General features: G+C 39.3%; 1 protein-coding gene across 1 annotated transcript in view; it reads right to left on the bottom strand.

The window, feature by feature from the left end:
• LOC576733 (speract receptor) overlaps nucleotides 1-24,827 on the bottom strand; it is a 33,614-nt gene extending 8,787 nt beyond the window's left edge. The window contains exons 1-10 of the mRNA XM_030984339.1: nucleotides 24,512-24,827; nucleotides 22,168-22,314; nucleotides 20,089-20,264; nucleotides 11,376-11,514; nucleotides 9,254-9,405; nucleotides 8,755-8,799; nucleotides 8,121-8,305; nucleotides 7,106-7,211; nucleotides 1,102-1,260; nucleotides 289-393 (exon numbers count right to left, since the gene is read on the bottom strand). Of these exons, the coding sequence (XP_030840199.1) occupies nucleotides 289-393; nucleotides 1,102-1,260; nucleotides 7,106-7,211; nucleotides 8,121-8,305; nucleotides 8,755-8,799; nucleotides 9,254-9,405; nucleotides 11,376-11,514; nucleotides 20,089-20,264; nucleotides 22,168-22,314; nucleotides 24,512-24,551 (1,254 nt within the window). The 5' untranslated portion in view covers nucleotides 24,552-24,827. The remainder of the gene's footprint in view (nucleotides 1-288; nucleotides 394-1,101; nucleotides 1,261-7,105; nucleotides 7,212-8,120; nucleotides 8,306-8,754; nucleotides 8,800-9,253; nucleotides 9,406-11,375; nucleotides 11,515-20,088; nucleotides 20,265-22,167; nucleotides 22,315-24,511) is intronic.
• Between the last annotated feature and the right edge of the window lie 2,248 nt (nucleotides 24,828-27,075).

Here is a 27,075-nt window from a genome sequence, read left to right as displayed (position 1 = left end):
TATAGTCTTCGTTTCTATTAAAACACACTTAAGATCGTAGGCTCTTTATTAAAGGATTGTTTAAAGAAAGGCCTCGACAATGTTAATATATCAGTATTGTTGCCAAACTTGGACGGAGAAAGTTAGCTGCTGATTATGATGATTATGATAAAGTAACAGTAACAGCTAACAATATCTGGCTTGTGAGTATTTAAATTCTGGGCACTAAATATCTTAAACAACCAACTGATCACTGCCCCCCCTCCAAAAAAAAAAATAAAATAATAATAATTGTCGTTAATATCTTACCTGTAAGCTTCCTTTAGGGCAATACTCTGTGATGGTGCAAATGTTAGGTGGATCTACACATGCGCCGATGAACTGGTTAAGATGCGGATGACGTAGGTCTCTGATCTGAAACAATGAAATAAATAAATATTAATTAACGAGAGTGTTTAATGCGTATTGAGTCTTTGCACTATGGTATTCGACTTTATTGTGTCATCTCTGTACACTGCAGTCGTGCATACCCTTCATGACTACATGATAAGAACGGCCACCCGAATGCAATTTTAGGTCAGTGACGTTATTCCCACCCCCATTGGGGTACGACCTCCAACCTCTGGTTACCTGGACAAGAATGTAATAATATTCAGGCGTTCTAATATAACTTTTAAAAAAAAAATCATTGTTGCTAGGTCAGCACAACTTAAAATTAAAAGCAGATGTTATCATCAATGATTTATAAGAATGCATTCCTCAAATGACTATTTCAACAACAAAAAATTATGCTAATAGAGTATTATTGTCACATTCTCCTTAAATTCGAATTTAAGGGAAAAAAAAATAAGTAGAAGGGTGGAAGAGGAAGAAAAATAAAAGGAGAGGAGGGAATAAGAAAAGCGAGACGGTAAAAACGACGATGCTGAAAATTGGGGGAAACGGGAAGCGACGCAAACGGGAAAGAGAAGAAAATGGCGGTACGAGGAACAAAAGAAAGGCATTTAAAGTAAAACAAGAATATAATGAAATAAATACTGCAAGAAAAATGAAAAGAAGTACTAAAAAAAAGAGCGGAACAAAGACAAAAAGTAAGAACAACGAAAGACTGACAAAACTTACAATTTTGAGTTCCTTTCGCACTGATCTGGTGAGGTCGACGTGTCTCTTGTGTATCTTCTTGATGGCTACCAACATGTTCTTATAGGTTCCTACTTCAGTGAAGATCTGGCATCTGTAAGGGTCCACGGAATTCTTGCTGTCAGTGGTCATCAGACTCAGCTGTTGAACAATATGAGATTAATAATGATAGTAAAATATTGTTTGTTTGTTTGTTTATTTTATTTTAGCACGGTGGCACACTTCAGCCTAAGGCTGTTCTTCAGCATGGCTGTGCATATCACCACTTGGTTAGTTTTTGTCGAGTGAACCTTTAGTGTGATCATGCGACACTGCGATAATCTTGGCCAGCCCAACTTTTCGCTGAATTTTTAGGGAACGTGATCGTGAGTGGGCAAAATCTTACCGTAATTGTACATACGATTGCCTAAAGTTGGTTGGATGCGTATCAATTTATCTCATGATGGGTGATTGTACATCTATTATATTCAAGATTCAACGCGACCTGGCATATTGACGCTAACAAATTGCGTGTCAGTTAGACTTATTTTCAATTTCAATAACATGTTTGGTTTTGATATTAGTGAAGTATGGCTTATCATAATTTGTGTGTCTGTACAAAGTGAATTGTCTCAACTGACCGATTTTTCAAAGAATATAAATGTCAGACAAACAGACGTAGCCGATAGCACCTCATCATGCTTATGGAGATAAGCAGTGAAGTGTGGTTCGCATGTTGTTTCTGTAAAGAAACAGGCGACGGCCTATCTGTATGTGTTCCTTGTAACGACGATATACATGTATCCACACTTTATGGACAACAAACTTCTGTATTTCGAAATTTACGCGATTAGAAAAATAGGAACTCACGATCTGTTTTTAAAACAGAGCTACTGAATGTTTTGCGAGGGGAACGCTTTCTTGAATTTATCAAATACCCAAACTGCAAAGGCTCCCCTCGAAACATTTATTAAACTTGTTATTCATTTCGAATCCTCATTTTCCTTTTTGTTATAATAACGAGTTCACGCGTTACAACTGTTACATTATCCAGATTCAGCAAGTAAAGTATCATAGCATATTACTATTATGGAATGAAGATTAAATTCTAATAAACATTCTACTTCAGATGCCATCAAAAACTTTCACCTACTCACAATTTCATTAATTTTGTAGAAAAACCCATGGTAATTGGATAACAATGTCTCTTATGGATTTCTCCGCCACAATTAAATGTTCCTGCCGACGAGTTAAAGAAATCACTCTACCGTGTTTATAAACAGGGGGAAACCCCTTCCAATTCCCATTTCATTGTTGATGCAGATTTAATTCCCGCCAAATAATCGACAATTTTCTCAAGGCGAATCATTTGTAAAGCTCTACACGAATAATGCCCGATTATTGCCTCCATTGCCTCCTTCATTGACATGAATTTGACATCGTATCTGTATGCTCTCTTATACGCTATCGAAAGCTGACAACTATTCTTTGTTTAAAGGCACCGTTTAACAATGTTAAATCTGAAATGCACGGCCCTACGTGTTATCAGTGTCTGCGATATGGTGTAATATTGAAGCCCTAAACAAAGTGCGCTTCAAAATGATGAAGGGGTGCCTCAAAAAAGTAAAAATCTTTGAGTGACCGGTTTTACCATATTCGTTTTCCTCAATAGACTGTACTGTTATGAAAACCGTTAGGAAAACGCAAAATTTAGTTTCGATTTCCAATCATAAGTATCTTGATAAGCTGACAGGCGATCGGCTTGTAAACGTCATGAGGTTCCTGACTGACCTAAAGGTTTATATTTATCATTGCAGCATGAGCTAAATCCAGGATTTTGTTTCAGAATCTGAGACAAAGTTACCGGATCCCTTTAATTTGAAGCACACTTCCATTGCACGGCGGATAGTGGCATCGGCGTTCTACAGGCGCACGAATGTTGGATAATAATTGTATTAATATATCCATCGTCTGCCGCTGGCACTAGACGACATAATACATAGCCTGCCGCCCCCCCCCCCTGGTGAGTTATGAAGCCGCTACCAAGTGTGTCTTCTTACATCCTCGAGCAACCACTCGATGTCAAGTCGTGAAACTCCTCGAAGGCACTCACGGGATCATCCACTGTTAGGATGTTCCGTGGAAATTAGGGATTGTAGACACACTGAATGTTTTATTTTTTATTTTGGGGATCTTTTAGGATGCAATGGTTTCCATCCATTTAACTAATCAGCCATATCTTTCAACTTATTACAGAATATTTTCGAAAAACCTTCTTCTGTCTTTTCACATCCACAAAGGTATCTTGGGATAGCATCTCATGATGACGTCACTATGGTCTGAATGTCTGATTCAGTCAGTGACTCTGCTATGTATAGGAACAGAAACTTTCACCTACATGTACCTGTTTCCGGAGCAGTTTAAAAGAAGATACCATAATTTTGTCTTCCTACGAAAAGCATCTAAATCAAAATGTAGCAATGCAGTTTACATTGATTTTTAGAATATTATGGAAACTCCCGCATGAGCAAGACGCCTCTCATACATGTAATTGCATTACAAACACAGTCGGCTATTTTCATATTTATTTTCACTTCATCTACGTTTGTATCGAACTATTCTGCTTTCGGAAATTCCTTCAGGCTGTTCGAAAGGCACGTTCAAAGTTGACAAGAAAATACATAATAAGACATTATAGACGATCAAATCAAAGAAATAGAATGGTAACAATTTGAATAAAATAAAATATACAGTAAGAAATCAAAATGACTATACGCACGGGGATTTCACATGGGCATATTTGTAATGTTTATGTGAAAGGCCTATCATATCTATAGTCGCATAACTCTCCCGTTTGGCCCACCACACAAAATAGCTGAAGTATATTAAGAAGAACAGAGTTCCGGCGAGACGCAGAGTTAAAATATGAAATAAAAAATAGAGTTCATGACATCACACGGGATACACACGAGAGGAGCCTAGTTTTAAGAAACTTCACAAGCGCATTCGATTTATTCCCATCCGGTTAAATGAAGAACAAAAATCACGCAATTCAATTTCCTATATGATTTTCCAATACATTCAGTGACCTCAAATGTTCGATTATATTTAGTTACTTTTTTCAATATTTTTCTTATACTGATTTTCAGAATTCGCTCAAAATTTCAACGTTTTTCCCCATCTGATTTTCTGGACATGACGCTTTGATTTCCCTGAAATGCTATAAATAGGGATTAAATCCTATTTTTTATTGATTTTTTCTATAAAAAAAGATATAAACATGTAGAGGAGTATAAATGAAAAATAATGTATTTACGTCGTATAAAGAAACGAAACGCTTTTTGACTGGAGGCATTTTTTTTAAAATTTATTTTGGATCAACATGGGCTTTGTAATTAAAATTGATTTTTTTTAGAATAGAAAACTAGGGAAAGCCCCAAGTGTAGAAGATTGAATAAAGATAAGAAATTGCTTTAAAGGCCCACTGCACTACTTGTAGCTACTTGCGCCCTCTATGTAACAAACAATGCCTAATCGGTGACCATTGGTCCCCCATGATCCTCTTTTTCTTATGTTAACTGAGAGCTGAGTTGATGAGATAACCACCTGTCCAGTGACCTTGCAGGGCAGTCTAATCCCTCCTGTAAACTACGGCAGATAAGCTTTAAGACGCTCACAAATATATTCAATACCTTTACAACATTTGTCACGGTTTTTGAATATAGTGACAAACCTACTTTGCAACGATCCTATTTGCAACAGTAATCACAGTGTTTCGTTTCGCGGTTGATAATATAAATTCAGGTTGAAATATAATGATGTTTACATGGATTTCCTTGTCAAGAATCCCTAGATATATACAAATAAAAAGAAATGATGTTATATCTGTCAACACCTTTTCCGAAAGCATCTTATGCATTATCAAATTCAAGACATTCTTTGCAATGTCACCACAGTTGATAACTGGCTTCTTGTCTTCAAATCTTGCGGATTCATAGAGGCTCGGAAATTCACATCGATTTATTTTAAATACAAGGGGAAACCCCTGAAGCGAATTAGAACGAAATACAAATACGAAAAGTTATGAAGCTGATCTCAAATCTATTTAATGACTTTGTAGAGATAAATCTACCGACAATTCTAATTTCCTCCTATAATCATGGAGTTTTATTTGGTTTCGATATATGTTATCGAGGTTGCGTTATAGTTATGATCATGTGGGATATCTTCTCCGGAAACTTCAGGTAATAAAAAAGGGAAAACAGGACGATGTTACATACGTCAAACCCCTCCAAAATTAATAACGATTAGTGATTTATGAAACTCAAAACATTTCTTTGAAATTTCAAGGAAATTGGGCTGATGCTTTTCTGTCTCGAAATCTAATCGATCAATGTTGGCCGTAAATATCTTCACGACAAAAACCTATTTCCAGCAATCTTTTTCTCAAATTCAATGATTCGACTCCATTAAGAAGATGAATTCAGGGTGTATTGTAGATATGAGTTTCAAGAAACTTTAGATTAATAAATGGGAAGGGGAAGGCCTCTGCTATAAGTAACAATAAACGTGTTTTATGTAATCGAAAACCCTTCATTGAATTTCAGAACAATTTGATTGATCATGATGTCTTTCGTTTATGAAAATCTACTAGACGAAGCACTACTCCTCCGCTGCCATCTCGCTAATCGCCGATATGTTTAAGCCGTTATGCCTTTGGGCTTCAACATCATAACGAGTTTTCCAAAAGGAATCTCGAAAGCTCTTGCTGTTATTTCAACTTTTTAGAACAAGAATCGGTAGGATTACCAAAGGCTTTTCGTGTTTAAAGAACACTCCGCCCCAACAGCCATTAATATATTGTGAATTCATACCATGCTGATCGCCGATCATAGTTTGCGCCATAATGACTTTCATTTGAATATTCTAGAGTAGACTTAAATGCCAACATTTTACATCATGATAGTCATTTCTCTAAAAAAAATCTGCAATATTATCGTAAAAAATAAGAAGCACTCCCAATCCACAACAATTCTATAGCGACATACTTTTTTTAATCGTGGATATACTTTGAGTCATTACGCCTCTTGATTTCAATGGCAAGATAAATTAGATTTACAAAAACCCTTGCTTCCATCTTCCATCATACTCATTGCTCAACTAAAATCTACAAAATTATCGTGAGAGTTAAGAAGCACTTCTAATCCACAACATTTTAACGAGTAAAGCGGCTCACTTTTTTAATCGTGGATATACTTTGAGTCATTATGCCTCTTGATTTAAATGGCAAGATAAATTAGATTTACAAGAGCCCTTGCTTCCATCTTCCATCATACTCATTGCTCAACAAAAATCTACAAAATTATCGTGAGATTTAAGAAGTACTCCTCATCCACAACAATTTAAAGAGTAAAGCGGCTTACTTTTTTCATCGTGGATATACTTTGAATCATTACATCTCTTGATTTAAATGGCAAGATATCTTCTGAGGTAGACTTACAAGCCCTTGCTTCCGTTTTCCATCATGCTCATTTCTAACAAATATCCACAAAATCATCGAAAGCATTACGAAACACGCCTGCTCCACATCCATTTCAATAGTGTGAATACGTACCTCGCTAATCGTTGATATATTCGGAGCCCTTATGTTCCAGCCTTTGTTTTGAACATCAAGGCATCTTCTTAAGGGGATTTGCAATCTCTTGCTCCCATTTCCCATCGTGCCCATATCGATTAAAAACATATCCACAAAATCAAGTTTTACGAAACACCCCTCCTCCATAACAACACACTTAAAGGGGAAAGAGACTTCCTTTGCTAATCATCACATTTTGAGGCATTATGCATCTTCATTTGAATATTAAGGTACATGTATCGACTATCGACACACGGATACTTTGATCTTAAGCGTATTTCGAAATTCCGACAAATATCTTTGAGATCATCGTAAGCTTGACGATAATCTCCCCTCCCCCCACACAACCATTACAAAAAAAGGAAGACCTACCTTACTAATCGCAGATATAGTTGATCCGTTATGCCGCTTAGTTTGAATATCAGCATAGTCGATCTTCCACAGGAGACTCGCAAGCTCTTGCTCGTATTTCCAATTTCTAAAAAAAAAGACAATGATATCAGAGAGGTATTTGAATATTATGGTCGTTTAATGCTACCATAAAAAGTAGGTGGCTGTACATCTGTTGATTAAAATGGGGGAGAAAACAAATCATTAAGTGTTGAAACATGTCATATAAATCAACAAATGGAGGGACTTAGTCAATTTAAAATTATGTAAATGTTTTGAAAGATACTATATCATTCTTGCCGATTAGAAGAGATTTGGAAAACTTAATTCCATTATCTCTTTGAAAAATGTGAGTGTTTCGTTTTGTTTAGTGTGTTTTATTGTTCTCGTATAATGTTCCACCTTCCACATAAGAAGGTTGCCTCTAACATGATATTTAAAGGAATTGGGAATGTAAGTTGCCCCAAATTCTAAACAAAATCCTGGATGTAGCTCATGCTGCAATCATAATTATAAACCTTAAGGTCAGTCAGGAATCCCATGACTTTTACAAACCGATCGCCTGTCTGATTATCCAGATATTTATGATTGGAATTTGAAATGTCAAAAACTGTTTGCCAAACGGTTTTGAACAGTTTGTTATAACACTACAGTCTATTGGGGAAAATGAGTATGGTAAAACCGGTCACTCAAAATTGTTCTGTTTTGAAGTCCTTCATGATCATTTTGAAGCGCAATGTTTAGGACTTCAATATTACACCATATCACAGACACTGATAACACGTAGGGCCGTGCATCACATATATGTACAACTGGAAACATTGTTAAACATAGCCTTTAACAAGAGAATACATAATAAAAAAAAAATTGATAGACATATAGTGGAATAGTAGGTGAAGAAGTTAATCTTGTATATCATAGGTACCCCAATAGATGGGATAATAATAACAATAACAATAATACAAGAATCGTAAACCACGGCCTGACAGTGGCTTACCTATACACGGTGATGGCAACGATGAGGATGACGAGAAGAAGACCGCCGACGACACCCGAGACGATCTCGACGATGGGTCTGTAGGGTGTGTCACAGAACTCGCCGTAGAAGCCGCAGGTGGGCACGGCCAGGGGCACGCTACCGCTGATCCACGGAATGAAGGTCCCGTTGATAGGCTCGTACACCTAGAGGGGGAGGTGGGGGTGGGGAGACATTGTTTAAAGATAAAGTTCATTACTGGTCTTGCGATATCATTAATTGTAAACAAAAGGAAAAAAGAAAGAAGAGAAAATGAAGAAGGAACTATTTACATTGATGTAGAAGAAGCAGGAAGCTTGGTTATGTGGTACATATATATGTTTGGCCAGGATGGATTATACCTCCCTGCATGGTCACTGTCGGTGGTTATGTCATCAAATCAACTCTCAATTAATATAAAAAAGGGGACCATGGGGGACCAATGGTCACCGACTAGGCATTGTTTGCTATATAGAGGGCGCAAGTAGCTATAAGTAGTGCAGTGGGGCCAAATTTGCTATTAATACGAGGGGTGGGGATGAACCGAGTCCGTTTCAACCCCATTTGACCCATCCTTGGTTAATCTAAACGAAACAATTTATAAGAATGTACTCACCCATTGGAAAGATGTTCCGTTTCCAAGACATGACTGTTCTACTTCCTGTAAAATAAAATAAATACGAAAAATGTCTAAACATTAAATTGAGTGCTTGACAAGCAATTTCACTGTAAGACTGTTATATAATATTGGATATTGTCTATGGCGCGGGGGGGGGGGGAGGGAGGGGTGTTGGCTAGAGCCCCCACCCCTCGTTCGTACGCCTCTGTATCTCTGTGAGCTGCAACATCATCAGCATTAAGCTTTGATAAATGTGTCATATTTTAAAAAAATTGTCGTATACACAAGTATAATTGTTTGTGAATAGAGGGAGTTCATTTGAAGCCACCTTTAAATACGAGCGAAAACACAATATCAAATTCATTTTTGTTTTACAAAACGTGACCCGTGGATCGATTGTCAAACTATTATACATATAGTATGATTAGATTGAATGTTCTGGTCGAACATGATTCTTTCTGATTTAGATGCGAAATATGGAAGCAAAGACATTTACCGGGGTGCTATTCGTGATTTTGATGGTGGCGACGGGGTGCATGATGTAGCCGAATGTTTCGTCGACGTCCTCTCCCAACTTGACCGCAATCACTGTTATATCGGCATAGGCGTCACCGCGTGCATCTATATACTTTGGTCGCCCCGTTATACCTGAAACAAAAATGAATGGAAGATTGTGCATGTAACTGAAATTAAATCGTATAAATAGGGAGACGGTCGATTGTATTTTAGAGTGTTTTTCAATTGCCATTAAAGAGATGATTGGTACTGCAAAATCGAGAAATATTAAAGAATAGGAAAGTAGTAAAGCTTTAATATACATGTATCTCTTTTCACTGCTATATTATTAGTGTCATCATCACCATCATCATCATCATCATCACCATCATCATCGTTGTTATCATTATTATTAGTATAATCTTACTACTATTATTATCATTACTATTTTTATCAATACTATTGTTATTATTAATATATTATTATTAAGTCATCATTAGTATCAATGATCATATCATTATCTTGCTCAGATAGACAATTTCCACTATACATTCTAGCAGTTTGGTATATTTGTATACTATATATTTTCTACATGACTATATGAATACAGTTTTGTTTTCATATTTTTGTTTGCATTTTAATAGTGTATATCGTATCTTTATTTGTGAAGAAAAAAAAAATTGTGAAAAATCATTTTTGTTTTTCTGTTTTGAGGGGGAAAACTATTAAATATCACAAAAATCACGTGACAGTGGTGGTTTGAAGATGGTCAAGAATTCTCACCTCTAGCTGACCAAGAGCTGGATTAGGAATAGGATTGAAAGTGTTAAAAGGGGTGGTTGGGCAGTGGCCAAGTTTTTCTCCGATTATTATTGATATGGGTCCACCCACTTCTCTCAAGCCATCGGCTTTATAGGGTGTAAATGATCCAGCACAATTCTCAATGTATATATATTGTATGTGATTTTTTATGAAATAATAAATTGAAATTGAATTGAAATTGAATTGAAGGTTAACCCAAATATAAACCGCCTTCCGTTGGATTAAGGGCTGGATTATGGTCTGATCAAGTGGTTGAAAATTCAAGATTAAAAAACTTTTCGAGATACATGTAGAAAGATTCATCGGATTAAGAATGTAATCTTTCTTCTGCTTGACTAAGAGCTGGAATACGACAGAAACAGGTGTGTGAAATTCAAAGATTTAGAATTGGAGATCGCCTTTATTTAGAACTTTTAAATTCAACCCAACAGTTTCCTCCCTTTTCTTAAAGGGATCGTTTAGCAATGTTAAATCTGAGATACACGGCCCTACGGGTTATCAGTGTCTGTGATATGGTGTAATATTGAAGCTCTAAAAAAAAATCGCGCTTCAAAATGATCAAGAAGTGCCTAAAAAAAGTAAAAATCTTTGAGTGACCGGTTTTACCATACTCGTTTTCCCCAATAGACTGTAGTGTTATGAAAACCGTCAGGCGAACGGTTTTCAAAATTTGTAATTCCAATCATAAATATCTTGATAATCAGACAGGCGATCGGCTTGTAAAAGACATGGGGTTCCTGACTGACCTAAAGGTTTATAAATATCATTGCATCACGAGCTAAATTCAGAATTTTGTTTCAGAATCTGAGACAAAGTTACCGGATCCCTTTAAGATTAAGGGGGCGGTGACGATATGTTCAAGATCGAAGATTAACCCAAGTTTTATCCCCTTCTCGCAGGATTAATATCATCCAGAGATGGAGAGGAGAAGGAGGAGCATAAGGAAGAGGATGAAGGGATTAAGAAGAGGGATGAATAGGGGAATGGGGAGAGTTATAATCCATAGGCTATCTTATATTGATGGTTTAATCCTACTTTAAAACCCCTTTTTGGCTGGATTAAGAGACTGCTATTAGGGTAAGGGCTGGATGAGAAGTAGTCTAAATCGACACATGATATCGTGCTCATGATCTACGTTCCATTGCTGATATCGTAAGTCTCAGCTAGGATTTCGTTCAGTGCTGGAGTACTGTGAAAGTGAAGAATATTATATATCTAATAAAGACAGTAGTTGAGCCGAATTTAAACCCTCTTCTACTAATCGAAGACCTGGATTATGAGTGGTTGAAATCGAAACTTACTAGCATGTTTCCTGCACAAAATCCTGCGCAGGATCTCCGTTCCATTCCTGATGTCGTAACCAGCGGCCAAGGTCTCGTTCAGTGCTGGAGCATACACGTTGTACACATTGTCGTAGAGGTAGGCCGCCTCGATAGGAATCTGTGGATGGAAGGAGAAGTGATGGAGAGGAGAAGGAGGAGAAGAGATAGAGAGGAGAAGGAGGAGAAGAGATGGAGAGGAGAAGGAGGAGAAGAGATGGAGAGGAGAAGGATGAGAAGAGATGGAGAGGAAAAGGAGGAGAAGAGATAGAGAGGAGAAGGAGGAGAATAGATGGAGAGGAGAAGGAGGAGAAGAGATGGAGAGGAGAAGGATGAGAAGAGATGGAGAGGAGAAGGAGGAGAAGAGATGGAGAGGAGAAGGAGGAGAAGAGATGGAGAGGAGAAGGAGGAGAAGAGATGGAGAGGAGAAGGATGAGAAGAGATGGAGAGGAGAAGGAGGAGAAGAGATGGAGAGGAGAAGGATGAGAAGAGATGGAGAGGAGAAGGATGAGAAGAGATGGAGAGGAGAAGGAGGAGAAGAGATGGAGAGGAGAAGGAGGAGAAGAGATGGAGAGGAGAAGGAGGAGAAGGGGTGTAGAGGGGAAGGAGGAGAAGAGATGGAGAGGAGAAGGAGGAGAAGAGATGGAGAGGAGAAGGAGGAGAAGAGATGGAGAGGAGAAGGATGAGAAGAGATGGAGAGGAGAATGAGGAGAATGGATGGAGAGGAGAAGGAGGAGAATAGATGGAGAGGAGAAGGAGGAGAAGAGATGGAGAGGAGAAGGATGAGAAGAGATGGAGAGGAGAATGAGGAGAATGGATGGAGAGGAGAAAGAGGAGAATAGATGGAGAGGAAAAGGAGGAGAAGAGATGGAGAGGAGAAGGAGGAGAATAGATAGAGAGGAGAAGGAGGAGAATAGATGGAGAGGAGAAGGAGGAGAATAGATGGAGAGGAGAAGGAGGAGAATAGATGGAGAGGAGAAGGAGGAGAAGAGATGGAGAGGAAAAGGAGGAGAATAGATAGAGAGGAGAAGGAGGAGAAGAGATGGAGAGGAAAAGGAGGAGAAGAGATGGAGAGGAGAAGGAGGAGAATAGATAGAGAGGAGAAGGAGGAGAATAGATGGAGAGGAGAAGGAGGAGAATAGATGGAGAGGAGAAGGAGGAGAAGAGATGGAGAGGAAAAGGAGGAGAATAGATAGAGAGGAGAAGGAGGAGAAGAGATGGAGAGGAGAAGGATGAGAAGAGATGGAGAGGAGAAGGAGGAGAATGGATGGAGAGGAGAAAGAGGAGAATGGATGGAGAGGAGAAGGAGGAGAAGGGGTGTAGAGGGGAAGGAGGAGAAGAGATGGAGAGGAGAAGGAGGAGAAGAGATAGAGAGGAAAAGGAGGAGAAGAGATAGAGAGGAAAAGGAGGAAAAGAGATAGAGAGGAGAAGGAGGAGAAGAGATGGAGAGGAGAAGGAGGAGAAGAGATGGAAAATGAGAAGGAGGAGAAGAGATGGAGAGGAGAAGGAGGAGAATAGATGGAGAGGAGAAGGAGGAGAAGAGATAGAGAGGAAAAGGAGGAGAAGAGATGGAGAGGAGAAGGAGGAGAATAGATGGAGAGGAGAAGGAGGAGAAGAGATGGAGAGGAAAAGGAGGAGAATAGATAGAGAGGAGAAGGAGGAGAATAGATGGAGAGGAGAAGGAGGAGAAGAGATGGAGAGGAGAAGGAGGAGAAGAGATGGAAAGGAGAAGGAGAGAAGATATGGAGAGGAGAAGGAGGAGAATGGATGGAGAGGAGAAGGAGGAGAAGAGATGGAAAGGAGAAGGAGAGAAGATATGGAGAGGAGAAGGAGGAGAATGGATGGAGAGGATGAGGGTTTGAGATGAGGGATGATCAGGGGAATGGGAAGAAATACGAAGGGTTGAAGGAAAATGTGTATGGGGAGAAAGAAATGCGAGAATGAAGGAGGAATAAGAAGCGGAAGGTTAATATAGGAGTTAGGAGGAGCAAAAAGAGAGGGATATTCGGGAGGAGGAGGAGGAGGAGGAGGAGGAGGAGGAGGAGGAGGAGGAGGAGACAAATAGAATGGAAAAGAGGATAGGGCAGGGTATGGAAGGGAGGAAAGGGTAGCAGTAGGAGGAAAATGAGGGTAAAGATAGAGGAGGGAAACAGAGGTATAGGAAAAATGTAAATAGAAGCATGGGAAAAGAAGGAATCATGAAAAGATAATGAGTGAGAGAGAGAGAGAGAGAGAGAGAGAGAGAGAGAAATAGAGAGAGAGAGAGAGAGAGAACATTAATTTAAACATAAATATTTGGTGTATTCCATAATTCCAATAACGCAAGAACTACAATAATCAGAAAGTTTGGGCGTATGATTCAGTGATCGTATCATTACCAACTTTCACCAAATTAGGAACTCTCTGATGCCAAAGACAAATAATATAATAAACGAAGTGACAAAATATATAGTTACTGCAGCTTATGAAATAATAACATATCTTGTATAGATAAATTATACTTTCATATCTTTTATTTCAACTACACATTTCAAATACAATCATGTATTTATAATTTGCAATGCTCGACCTTTTTACTAGTAGAGGATGGATTTCTTCTTATCATGCAAGAACACTGTCTGGTATAAATCTATTCAGGATTTGTAGTTTGCAATGATAAAACCTGAATAGACCGAAACCAAACCTCAAAGGATTCTGAAAGCGTGAAATGGGATAGATGGGAAGATGACAGATGATTAATGGCATGATGGGGAAGAGAGGACAATTGACCGCAGAAATATTTCCTTCAAAATGAATACACTTTACTGGAGACCTCTTTTGCAAAGTGGTTTGCGTCATAATAAACCCTACTCTGAGAATATTTGCTCTTTTCGCTTGGGATTACCAAGAAAATGATATGTGCATAATGAACCCTTTAGGTTGAAAATGCCAAGTATTAATCTGAAAAAGTTCAGCTGACGTGCTAATCTTCCACTTGAAGTCTCTTGAAACCAGAAGAGGCGCCAAATCTCTCCAAAAAGGCAATCAAGGGCTCGTATCAAATCATTTATTTTTCCCTATCCTCATAATTCATCCTCTCGACGCTCTAGAAGATCATTTCGCGATTCTCAAGAAAATCTTCATATCTCCGACGAGGGCGAAACCGAGACGCCGAACATGCTAGCTACCCTGATTGCTAAGTTCTGCGGAACCCCTCGAGGAGCTCGTCAAACGTTAAAAAAAAATTGAAGCTTGAGAAATTCAGAGGGGAATGGAATAACCATTACAACAATATCTATGACGGAATCATTTGTGTGTGTGTGTGTGTGTGTGTGAGTGTGGGGGGGGGGGGGGGGGGGGGGTAAGGGAGGGCGGAACGCGGTGCGAAGGGTCAGTCACTTAATAATATTCCATTTCCCAGTGCATCTTTATTGACGAGGGGATGTGCACATCCAAACCCTATTCGTTTTTACTTCACCGCGATTGTTGAAATCGTTTGATGAAACTTTGTCCCTGATTTTTTATCACGTTCGCTGACAATAAGGTGTGACATATCTCGGTCCGCTAAGAGATGCGAAGTAAAAATGCGACATCGTAAGAACAGACGAACTTCATTATTACAACGTAAGAATGCATCCTTAACAGGAGAAATCCGCCCTTATATCAAAATTATCAAAAATAAAAGAAACCAAATGTTGGTAAATTCCAGGGCCCAAGTATTCCCTATGAAAGAGAAAAAATAATGACCATTGAAATTACATAAATGATAGGAGAGCTGGTTTCTGAGGAAATCAGAGATCTGTCAATTTTTTCTTGTTCAATCACAACTTTGAAATAACTATGATTAAACCTTTAGCAGATCTTTCTCAGATTGCTGCGATTATTTTTCATTCATGTGTTTAAATCAATTTGATGTCAGCTAGGATTTTTTTTTGGACAGATTGTTATCACTCGACAGAGAGAGAGAGAGAGAGAGAGAGGGGGGGGGGAGAGAGAGAGAGAGAGAGAGACAGAGACAGAGACAGAGAGACAGACAGAGAGAGAGAGGGAGAGATAAAGAGAGAGAGAGAGAGAGAGAGAGAGGGAAAGAGACAGGGTGAATGCTCACTCGGGCAACAAACCTTTGCGCCAGCTGGAAAATGAAACGGTCTCCTCTGTAGAAACCCTTTTAACATCAGCATTAGCTCGATGAGAATCATCTTCAAGTTAATCAATACGTATGGACGTAACCACAAACAAGTGCACCTGCTTTCCATTGCAAAGACAGTAAGCGTATTATAATATCTGCAGCTCACATTCTTTCAACCTTTTTTTTCTTCCAAGCTATTAATAGAACGATTAAAGTTAAACCTCACTTAAATTTTCATGAGGTTCCAGGAGATCAATGAAAACAACCAAGAAATTATTTAATCTCTCCCCTGTTAGTAATTTAAAAATCTTTCTAAATACCTCGTGGGTTCTGGGAAAGGCCACAAACAATTTGTGAGTTTTGTTATATTTTTTTGTAACGGTGTGGAAACATTTCATAGCAAAAATATCCACTGAAAAGGATGGCTCTTTAAATGCCTTCATATTCGAAATATGACAAACAATAGTTATTAAAAGGTTGTGGACCACAATTTTTACGCCACATGTTTGTATAGTCCAATATATACATTTCTGTGTACAGTAAATGTGACTCTTATCAAGACTGAGCCCACTTCTTTTCATTTTGATGATTTCAAAACCGGACAGTACGCACCCATACTTAGGCCATTAACAAAAAAAATACATGATTAGCGTCCCCGCCCGCTTCCTTTTTGATGGTCGCCTCCTTTTTCTTCTTCTTCTTTTTATTTTGTTAAATAAAAAAACAGCATGAAAAACACTCCTAAAATGATCTATTTTTTATTTTTTTTTAAATGGAAAAAAAATGCCGCCGGCCATCTTGAAAAATAATTCGGGTGTCAGGGAAAATGTTCCTAGCGGCAATTTTGAGCGGCCATTTTGAAGAAAAAAAGAAGAAAAGGGCCTCCTCCTTCCTATTTTTCAAAAAGGCAGGACGCTAAACATGTTTTATTAAATATTTATTTGGCCTTACGTGCAACATGATCAATATTTCCAATCGCCTCCGAACAGTTCCCTTCACATTGTAATTGCATGTCAAGGCCCCTTCTTATAAAGAGATGCGTCCTCTATCCAATCCAAGTTTGCATTCTCTTATTTCTTATGTACATACATGTAGTTGCGATTGGTATCAATTGCAAATAAGTTGCGACTAATCGGATCTGTTTATAGGACGGGACCCAGAACTCGACTACATCTCTAAGAAATCCTACTTTTGAGTTGATCCTTTTTTTAGATTGCATAATCCAATAACATGACTGAAGGTGCGTTTAAGCTCAATTTTGAAGGCAGAATGAGCGATTTGAAACGCACATCGTAAACGCTCATCGTAATCGCAGTTCCACGGTGTACTGTTTATGCTCACTTCTCTGGCTCCTCCAGGCAACTCTCACTGAGTGGCCTTAATTGGCCTTGCAGCTGGATTCGCAAACCTACACTGTGCATGCTACGTAGACCCACTAGAGGTCAGTGCGTTGACCCCATTTAAACGCGTTTACAAATTGTAAACGCATCTTTTTGTGAGTTTACGATCGGCGATCGTGATCGCCGTTTTTCGGTGATTCTACAAAAGTGAGAAACGGCGCAACCGTGTTTTAAACTAAACGCGTAACAGATGCCTGATTCTGGCCAGAAAAAGTTGAGCATAAACACGCCCTGACACTCTGACGTCATGTCTTCCTTTCGGTGCTCATTCTGATCTTATCATTCAGTTTTACTGGAAACGTAATAATTGCACCTTTAAAATGGTGATTAATAACGTTTGATTTGATTCTCCAATACCATGATAAGACAGTACGCATGATCAGCGGAAGTATCATTTTGCCAGGAATACGTCGTCACCTGATAATTTCCATTTACATGTACTACCGCAGTTCAAAACGGCATGTGCTCTAGAAAAAAAGTCATAAATTACTTCTAATTATAGGTTCCACCTGAAAGGCAAATAGCAATATATCAAATTACGCCCCCACACGTTACAACATTAATCACAATTATCTTTCCTGGGTAACGCTAAAAATTGAAAATATATAGGTAAATCCTTCCCTTCTAGCGAATATTTGACCGAAATGTTATCCCCCCAGAAGCGCTGTGGTGGCTAGGTGGGACTAGTCTTGCAAGTGCAGACCCTTGTCAGTAGGGAGTGCATAACGGTAGGTCTGGGTAAGGAGACTATACTGAGGCTGGAGTCCGTAAGTTATGTACTGTAGCAGCTCCTGAAACAGCCTCATTTCAGACTGACAAATTTAGACTCGGCCAAGACTCTATACAATTATTTTTTAAATCTCAAGTTAGAGTCTGTGCGAGCAGACTACGATGGGACTGGCCTAAAGTCGCCTCTTTTCAGACGCCAAATTTACATTGAATACCGACTGATGGCTATCTACAGGACTCTGGGGCATATACATTTCAGTTTCCTGCGAGTCCGCGTCAGAATCACATTCCCACGTATGTATTGAGTTTACCCTTTAGGGTGGTAATTGGTCAACACTGTCTTGGGGCAAAGAAAACTAGTTCCGAGCCAATAAACATCGAAATAAATGTATACGGTTTCAGCTATTGTTTTGTAAAAACGAAAGTTTATGATCCAGTTTGTCTGGTCTTAATTCTATTTTGAATCGAGAACAGTAACTTCATCCCTCACTTTCGGACTGACATGGACATCTTCCTTTAGGGGGTCGTACGAAATGAGTGATTTGATGGTGTGTATCGAAGTCAAACTTTAATTTGAGTAGTTGGAATTTCTTCCGTTTAATCCCAGAAAATTATTCCCTGGTTCATTTGATAAGGTTTAATGTCATTGCATGTCTTTCATCAGTATTCGATACACATACTAACGCAATATTACATAATCGCGACTACTGTACTTCCGAAAAATCACCCTTTAAAGGCGATTGTTATTACTTTGTGTGTCACCTATTGAAAAGTGCAAACCTGACAATGATGTATTACGTAACCATAACATGATTGCTACTGGATGTTCTATAGGTATTACAATTGCAATTGAGTTGCTATTTCGAGAATAGTTGCGTTCGAGCAATGTAATGTTCTACGCTATGGTTTAAACAATTTCAAGAACGTTTTGCCTTTCGAAATAAATCATATAAGTGGGTAAAAATGTTTATTCCTTAAATATAAAGTTGGGTTCTGGTCATGCGATTGCATGGGGAGAGAACAGTTGTGGAATCGATCAGAAAAGGTTGATCATCTAGCATATAAGTATTAGTGTGTAATTCAAGGTTCTGGAATTATCAACATGATAAGAAATTTGCTTGGTAACATTACAAGCACTGTACACAGAAAGATGTATATGGGACTACATAAACATGTGGCATAAAAATCCGTCCCGATTTTTATGCTGTTGCATGTCATATTTAGAATATTAAGGCATTTTGAAGAGCCATTCTTTTCAGGGAACATTTGTTATCTGATGTTCTTCCACACTTGCATAATAACATGATAACGCTCAGAGATTATTTTTCACCTCTTCCGAAAACTCAACCTTCTCTTTAACAGCGGTAGTAGAGGGGGGGGGGGGGGGGGGGGGCACTTGCACCATTGGGGGAGGGGGGCAGCGGCCGGTGGATGAAATGCAAGTTGACCGAGGTCATCTAGGGGAGGGGAGAGTGCTGGAATGGGTCGTCCTATGTTCTTGCCACGTGCTTCCCCCTCACTGTTCCACCCTTTTCTCACAATCATCGGCTGACGTTCCCCACACCTACGCACACGTGACTGGCACCGTGTTTATTTGCGATTCTTTATATAATTACGGGTATTAACAAGTAGTGGTGTGCAAGAGGATTCAATTCAACTCACGTTGCGTTTGGACATTCATATCATTCATTACATTCGCAGCACCGCGAAGCTAATTTATTATTCATGTGACGTTAAGGTGGTAACTCAACCATCGTAAATTAAGGCGGAATAATCAGTCATCATTAAAGGAGCTACACAAAGATAATTCACTAACAACTCATAAATAGAACAATTTACTGAGAAATCATATAGATATCATGGAAAGGCGTAAAATGCAATTGTTCAAGACCCTCCTTAGACCCCCGAACGCCCCTGAACGTAAGTCAAACACACAAGCGTAGCGAGCTCTGAATTGTGACGTCACACACTGGACGAACAGCTCAGTGCCGTGTAGCAGTATGCAGCTAGCCAGCCGTGTCTCGTATATGACGTCACGAATATTGACGCTCTACAAAGGACCGCTGAAGGCAGAAAATCTGGATCTCAAAACTAACATTTTTGAGAGTTGATTACTGCGGGCCCCAAATAGAGAAGAGTTGTTGTATTTGATCGGCAAGGCTTCCCCTTCGTAATAATATATGAGTTTTGCATCAATTCAAAACACTTTTGATTTCTTCGTGTGGCTACTTTGAATTAATGTAGCTTGTTAGGGGAAAAAAGTGCAACAGCTCAGAGTATCTTGCTATGAATTCACATGTAAGTCAAAGCAAACTGCGAGGTGTCTTTTTGTCAGGGTGATAGGCTTTGGGAAACTGTAAATCTCCAAGGCAAAAAGCCCCCTTTTTCACACCGCTTTGATTTGCCCAAACATGATATGAAATACTAAGAACAGCGATAACTACATGTATATACTTACTCCGAGAACGTCAACTGCATCTCCAAAGTCAAAGTTGAAAGGGGGTTCCTGGAGTTTTTTATAGGTCTTTCGTTGGAAATTATCGTAACTCGGATCGGTAGCAGGAGAGAGAAAGAGCGCCAGCAACGTCCGGTAGTACATCATGACCTCCCTCGAAGGTTGGCGAAGGTAAGGATCTTTAAAGATTAGAATGAAAATGCGTAAAATGTGAGTCGATATGTATGCGGCATAACCATCGATAATTGCACAGGTGAGGTGAGAAATGTTAAGTTACCAGGGGATGGGGTAAGCGTCCTAAATATTTTGCCCTGTAACCTGTGTATGTTTCAGAATTTCAGCTTCTTTTAATAAGGGAATAAGGGAGTTTACAGATACAATCTGCGCATGGGCAGATAAAGGTCATTAATGTACCAAAAAGGTAAAACCCACCAAATATGAATACTGGATATGCGCTCATGAAAGTTATGTAACATTATTCATTTATGCACCAACGGTACATTCTAAGATACGCAGGTGGACGTATTCTTTTCAAGAGGGCAAATAAAAGGTATTCATGAAGCACATCTAGGACTTTGGCAGTTATTATTCTAATACCCCATTCACAGTGGTTTTGAAATTTGTAGCGGTGTTGTAGCGGAGCGGCGACACCGCCATAACACCGCTACAAATGCATTCACAGTAGAAAAGTTATCCCGCTGCAGCAGCGGGATAAATATCATGTACCCATTCACGCTGCAGCGGGTGATTTTTATTACCTCCGTAACAAACACGTGTATGCATGGCTCATGACCCGCGAGTGACCCCGATATGACCGGAAATACTTCAGCGCGGGGTTTTCGATTGCTTGAAATTGCGCGCGCTAGCTGTACTTTACACACTCTTCCTCATGTAGCTAGCTCGATCATATTACTTTTTAAAAAACTAGCATTTTTATTGCTTCCAGTCAGAATATTTTAATTTTTTGAAGTGTGAAATATTTTTATTTGGATAATTATAATATCTACATAATAATAAAATCAATTTGAATCCACTGGTTACTTTATTTCTATTTCACTTTATGTTCCCCATTGCTGGAGAAAAGAGGTCAGTGATAGGTAAGTAAACAAATCACACGTGTTTGTCGCGGTGTTATAGCGGAGAGCCTTCACACTGAGTAAACACCGCGACAGCAGCGGGACTGTCGCAAACAATGCCTCCTGTTCATCGAAGCGTAAACACATATCACACAAAAATGATACCAAATGATTTGAGATAAAACACTCTTTCATAAGATGTATAATGATATACTGTTCATAGATGATTTTTCAAATAATTAGCAATTTTCTAGGTGTAAACTTTTTTTTGACTCACACGGTAGATCCGTGAATTCTAATTTAAATGGGAGTAGACTCCTTCCCATTTAAGAAAAAAAAAAGATTACTTACATAATTCCTATTGTATTTTAGGGTGATTTTGGTATCAAACTTTATTTATTCTGGTAGCCCACTCGTTTTATTTCTTGATCTGATGCGAATATATGGTCCATTTCATTGTTTTCTATTGTCATCGATAATTACGTAACTACATTTTGAGATGTCTACCGAGGCCGCCCGAGGGAACCAAAGAAAGTGGCCACTGTAGACGTTGGCCTTTCTAGACATAAGTTCGATGTCACACATTTTTTTTCTCGAGGGAGGTATAATACGTGGTAACTATAAACAAAGGGCCTGTACTGATTATTTCATTTGTAAAATTGCAAACAAAAATACATTTAATACAGAGATGAATCAAATGAAATCAATAAATTGATCGTTAAACTCATAGCCTGCCATAAGGATGCATGCACGCTATTGTTATAATGCCATGTACACCTCAGCAAGCTACTGCTCCTCTGCTTCTTGCATGTCTGCACGCATATGTAATAGCAGTTATTGTTCATGCCTATTGGACTGTGCCTAGTGTTTTGCACGCGCTATTGATAGTACCATCGCGTTAATCCGATTATCTCGTTATAAACTTGGCACTGCGGGGATTTGGGGCCTGGCACAATGGAAATTAACCCGGTGGCAGGATAAGAGCGAGAATCTCCTCTATACCTACCTCCCTGAAAGAGATGAAGTTGCTTGTAATCGAAGTTCTCTTGGTTAGCCCAGATGACCATATACTCGCCGTTTTCTAAGAGACCATGGTACATCATCTCGTGTAGAAGTTCGTAAACCTCCCAAAGCTCGCCAATAAAGATGTAGACTTTAGAAAGAAAGAAAGAACAATCAAAAGACAAAACAAAATACTTGGTCGTTGTAATGTTTATGGCTTGGGCTATTACCTATTCACTTTAATATCATGGCAATGGTTTAGCTTTAGAGTAAAATTATAGCTAAACTACATTTTCTTATTTTCCTCAATTCTATTAAATTTGGGTAAATTGTACCAAGTGGAACATTACCGAGTCAACAGTCGTTTTTTTTTTTAGTCCGTTTGGATCTCTCTTGTAATAAATATATTTTGTTCTTTCTCCTTCCTGCTCCTTCTACACGTGTGCTATTTATTCGGGAACATTGGTTTTAAGAGGAACACTCAAAGACATCGGAGAATGTACAATTTCCAGGGGCAACACGACACACGAGAGAAAAGTGGAACGAAAGATATTGGACCCACAGGGGTCGACCTATCTCAGTTGACGACGCCATTTTGTTTTGTCCTACCTTCCCTTCTTTTTGGAACAGCGGACTAGTTACATGATTCTGTTAGACCGCGAGCCGATGGCCCTCCCTTAGGTCGAGTCACGCAGGGAAAAGGGTAAATCAATGAAAGTTTTCTCTTGGTCAGTGTGGGGTTACATGCACATGCAGGATCATAACCGAAAACGAAGCAGAGGATATGAGAAGCAAGTTTTAGGGGTAGAATGCCCTCCAATAAAGAGAATATACTGTACTACTGTTAGGCCACACAGTGCGCCCTCATCGCTGGTTAACGACACCCGACGCGCGTATTCTTACTCGACCTTTAGGCATTCGAAGGGAAAATATAATGCAAAAAAAAAACACCAAGCATGTTGTGTAAGGAAGAGAAATGATCGCTACAATTGGAAACTTAACCTAGTTTTGTACATATCAATTAAACGTTGTGTCTTTAGTGATATCTTCTGGGTCTCTTGGCGATGTATCTCTTCTCTGATCATAACTTGACGAACGTACCTCAAGATTTGAAATGAAGAAATGAGGACACTGTATGACGAGGTAAAGGATATGTGGCTAAATTTGTGTTCCCAATTAATTTCCTTGCCTTTCGCCCCTATCTATAATGGCATACATGCAGGTCTACAAGGAAAAGAAAATAGGAGGGGGGTACCCTAGGTTTGTTTTACCCCATAAACATCATTGCCTGAATTCCCGTGTAAACTAAGTGGATTTATAGCAATAGTGATATGACCGGACGAAAACAAATTAAACCGCTGCTCACTTTCCCTTTTCATGATCTGCTCGATTTCATCAAAAGGGATTATTTTCACAGCTCGAAGCAACAACCGAGCAAATTCCATTTTAATTGTCCACAGGGATCGACAGATCAATTAAAAATTTCCCGGATTGAAACCCAAGTGTACAACCAATGGTACATGTAGATGCACAGCGACTTGAGGACGGGATATGATACGGGTTTTTAGATTGGTTTGATAAAGACGAACATTCGGAAGGATAAAAGGGGTTGCCATTTCAATAAATTGTTGTTTTTGTATACATGAAACACACATACAAAAAACCGTTACATGAAGAACACGTACTTGTTGAATGAACTGTGTAATCATATCACCTACATTTAGGTCGGGTTCCCATAGGTCATGAAGGTTAAGGGTTAAGGGTTAAGGGTTGAGGTAAAGATGGATTTGAACTTGTATAGCAGTGATAAGCTTGATTTATTATTATTCGAGTGATTTACATGTCCATTTTGTCAGACAGTAATCATGGTAATATGCGCTGTATCCGCTTTTTCGTGGGAGTATACAACTTTTGTTGCTCTCGTTTGGGCATGTGCAAAATTCAGTTACGACGGCTTTCCACATCTTCCCAGGATACTATTTATTCTCTGTGTCGTGAGTGGCAAGTGTAGACAAGAATGTTCCAATAGTGTAACCACGGTAATCTTCCTTCTACTTTTAGAGAACTAAAATAAAGCGTCAGAAGCGTCATCAGTGGGACGTGAGGTATTACGCCCCAGTGCCAGTTGTGTTTGTGTATTTTTGTCGGAAATTTTTAGATTACTTTTCGAGACTGTCTTGTCGTGTTATCGCCACCCCCCGAAAAAAGAATAGCATGAATACAAAATAAAAAAGCATTTTGTTTTTTCTTCTTCTTTTTCTTGCTTATAAATTCACACTCAGATGTGGAATAGGGATAACCTAAACTAATATTTATTAATCATAGAAAGCGAAGAATGTTTCTCTTACTTCTAGTGTGTTCGTAGGTCTCCCGGACAATCGCACGCATCTCAGGCTCCACCCCGTTTTCGGGTTCATAGAGGGGCGGGATGTAGGGGCTCGCGTAGATCTTGACGTCGCTGATGTGAATATTCTTCGTGGGCAGCTTCAACTGCAGGCTCTCGCTCACGCTGAGGCGGTTCGATTCCGACGACGACACGATGCTGACGTTGTACCAGTTGAAGTACTCGAGGAGGACGGACACGGCTTCGGTCAGGAGGTCGTCGGTCGGGATCGTCCGGGCGAAGGTCGGGTAGATGCTCTTGTCGCTGAGTTTGCTTTCGGCGCAAGTCTGTAGTGGAGATTTTAAAAAATGGAATATTTGTCAGTTAGAATAATAGTAGATTGTCACGATACATGGAATCAATATACTTATTAGATATAGCAGTATATATGATACACATTTATGGGTATTTAATATGATTATCAACATACATCTGATTTAACGAAAGTTTAAGGCAGCAAAGGTGCACATATGCCATTTTAATGGGAAAAGGGTTTAACAGATTAAAATGGCGATAAGTTAAACAAAACTTTTTCAAGAAAAACAAGATTAGGAATATTAATGGTAATGATAAGAAGAGGAAGAAAGGAAAGAGAGAAAAATTTCTGTGGTGATGGTAGGAGGGGGGGGGGGTGGAATCTCACCCCCCCCCCCCCAGTATCAGATTGACATTGATAAATGCTTCCAGTTCATACGGTATTGCCCCTCCGAATCTCGATGAAAATGGATTGGCGACCCAATGTTTCAAGAGCCACATGAAGTATATCAAGCGCAACATTCACACCAACTTGTTATTTTTCTCGCAGATGGGTTTTCCTCCTTCCCCTAACCAAATAACTAGTAATGCATGTGTATATGGCCATTGAGACACTACTACGTATTGACAATGCCATTATCACTTTGCACTCGACGCCATTGGAACGCTTATTTCGTGTTCTAGATTTCGATGCCGATATACCCTCCACCTACAATTGCCCCTCAGCCAGCGGCTTCACTAACGGATACAAAGTGTATCTTATGCAAATAAATGAAACAGAGGGTAGATGTACTCTTTCTATTGACAGAATTAGTGAAATGCCTATGAGGTTATACGAGAGAGCAATCTACCTGTTCGACAGAATTTTCTCAACATTTTGCTTTCCATTTCCCCCATCTATCATCATGAAAATCACTCTTGATGCTACTTCATCGGAGGCCTTCAAGGGGGCGCTTCCACCCAGCATCTAGACTAAGAACTATAGTTTTACTTGCACTACCCTTTAAAGACCGTCAATACTACTGGGCCAGAGGGGATTAGACAACACAGCGAGGTCACTGACAGGTGGCTATCTCATTAACTCAGCTCTCTACTAACATAAGAAAAAGAGGATCATGGGGGCCCAACAGGCACCGATTGGGGAATTTTTCTATATAGAGGGAGCAAGTAGCTACAAGTGGAACAGTGGGGCTTTAAATGCACCAATAAGCATGCACTGCAAATGAGCACCTCAGTTGATTCCTCAGCACTACATCCTCACTTATGGATCCTGCTGAGTATCGTCATAAAAGAAATAGAAGAAGATGTTTTTCTTCCATATCCAGTCGGCGATGCATGAATTGTTTATTCCAAATGGTTTTTAAGGTAACGGTCTGTTGGAATTGGAAAAGTATTCATCTTAACGAGAACAAAACAAATTAGTCCTCTTTGTGCAGGTCTAGTGGTTTTCTGGACATCGAACATTTGATCACAAAGTACGGGGTTGGAATCTCTGCTACAATGGTCACCCTCGACCCAGGTGAAGTAATTGAGCACCTGGTAGGATTATTTTGTTAGCACACACCATTGCACAATATGCATTGATGATGGTTGCTTCATTTTCATGAGCTATTTAATGGGATCATAACTTGTCAATACTCTTTGGTATATGTTTGGAAGTAAACGTGAACGTTACATTATACTAACATTGAAATATTGAAATGCAACAGTCTTTGCTAAAAATCCAAGGAATTCGATTCTTTTACGAACTCAGTTCTGATGAAGTGATCACGTGGCTCAGTATATACTACATGTAGGCAAACAAAAACAAAACAGGGCACTGACATGACTCGCCAAGATAACAATAAATCAACATAGAAAGCTTTTGCACAAGCAGTCTGTCACTATTCGTCCATAACCTTCGTACGCTAATGCTTAAACACATCACAGTCCTTATCCTCCTATACGCTAAATTACATGCATTAGTTGGTAAGATACCCCCCTGTACCCACTTCCTCAGTAATACCCCAGTACTTTCCAAAGTTCATATCCGGCGTTAACCAGGCGAGCGCCAGAAACCCGGTTTGGGCGGGAGCCTAGCATTTTACCCCAATCTTCAGACACTTTTAACACAATTTAATTAATCAAGAAAGCGACAGCGCGCAGAAAGTCACTGCCATATCTATTAAAGCACGTGATCAAAAAGTAGGTCGCCGATTCGCCACTTTTTCGATGCAATCCAGAAATATTACAGAGGCAGATGTAATCGGTTGTATTGAGGGTGCGTAGATATTG

The sequence above is a fragment of the Strongylocentrotus purpuratus genome, unplaced genomic scaffold (assembly GCF_000002235.5).
Source record: "Strongylocentrotus purpuratus isolate Spur 01 unplaced genomic scaffold, Spur_5.0 spur5_scaffold_14, whole genome shotgun sequence".
NCBI classification, from domain to species: Eukaryota; Metazoa; Echinodermata; class Echinoidea; order Camarodonta; family Strongylocentrotidae; genus Strongylocentrotus; species Strongylocentrotus purpuratus.
This window is presented reverse-complemented; position numbering and strand designations above follow the sequence as displayed.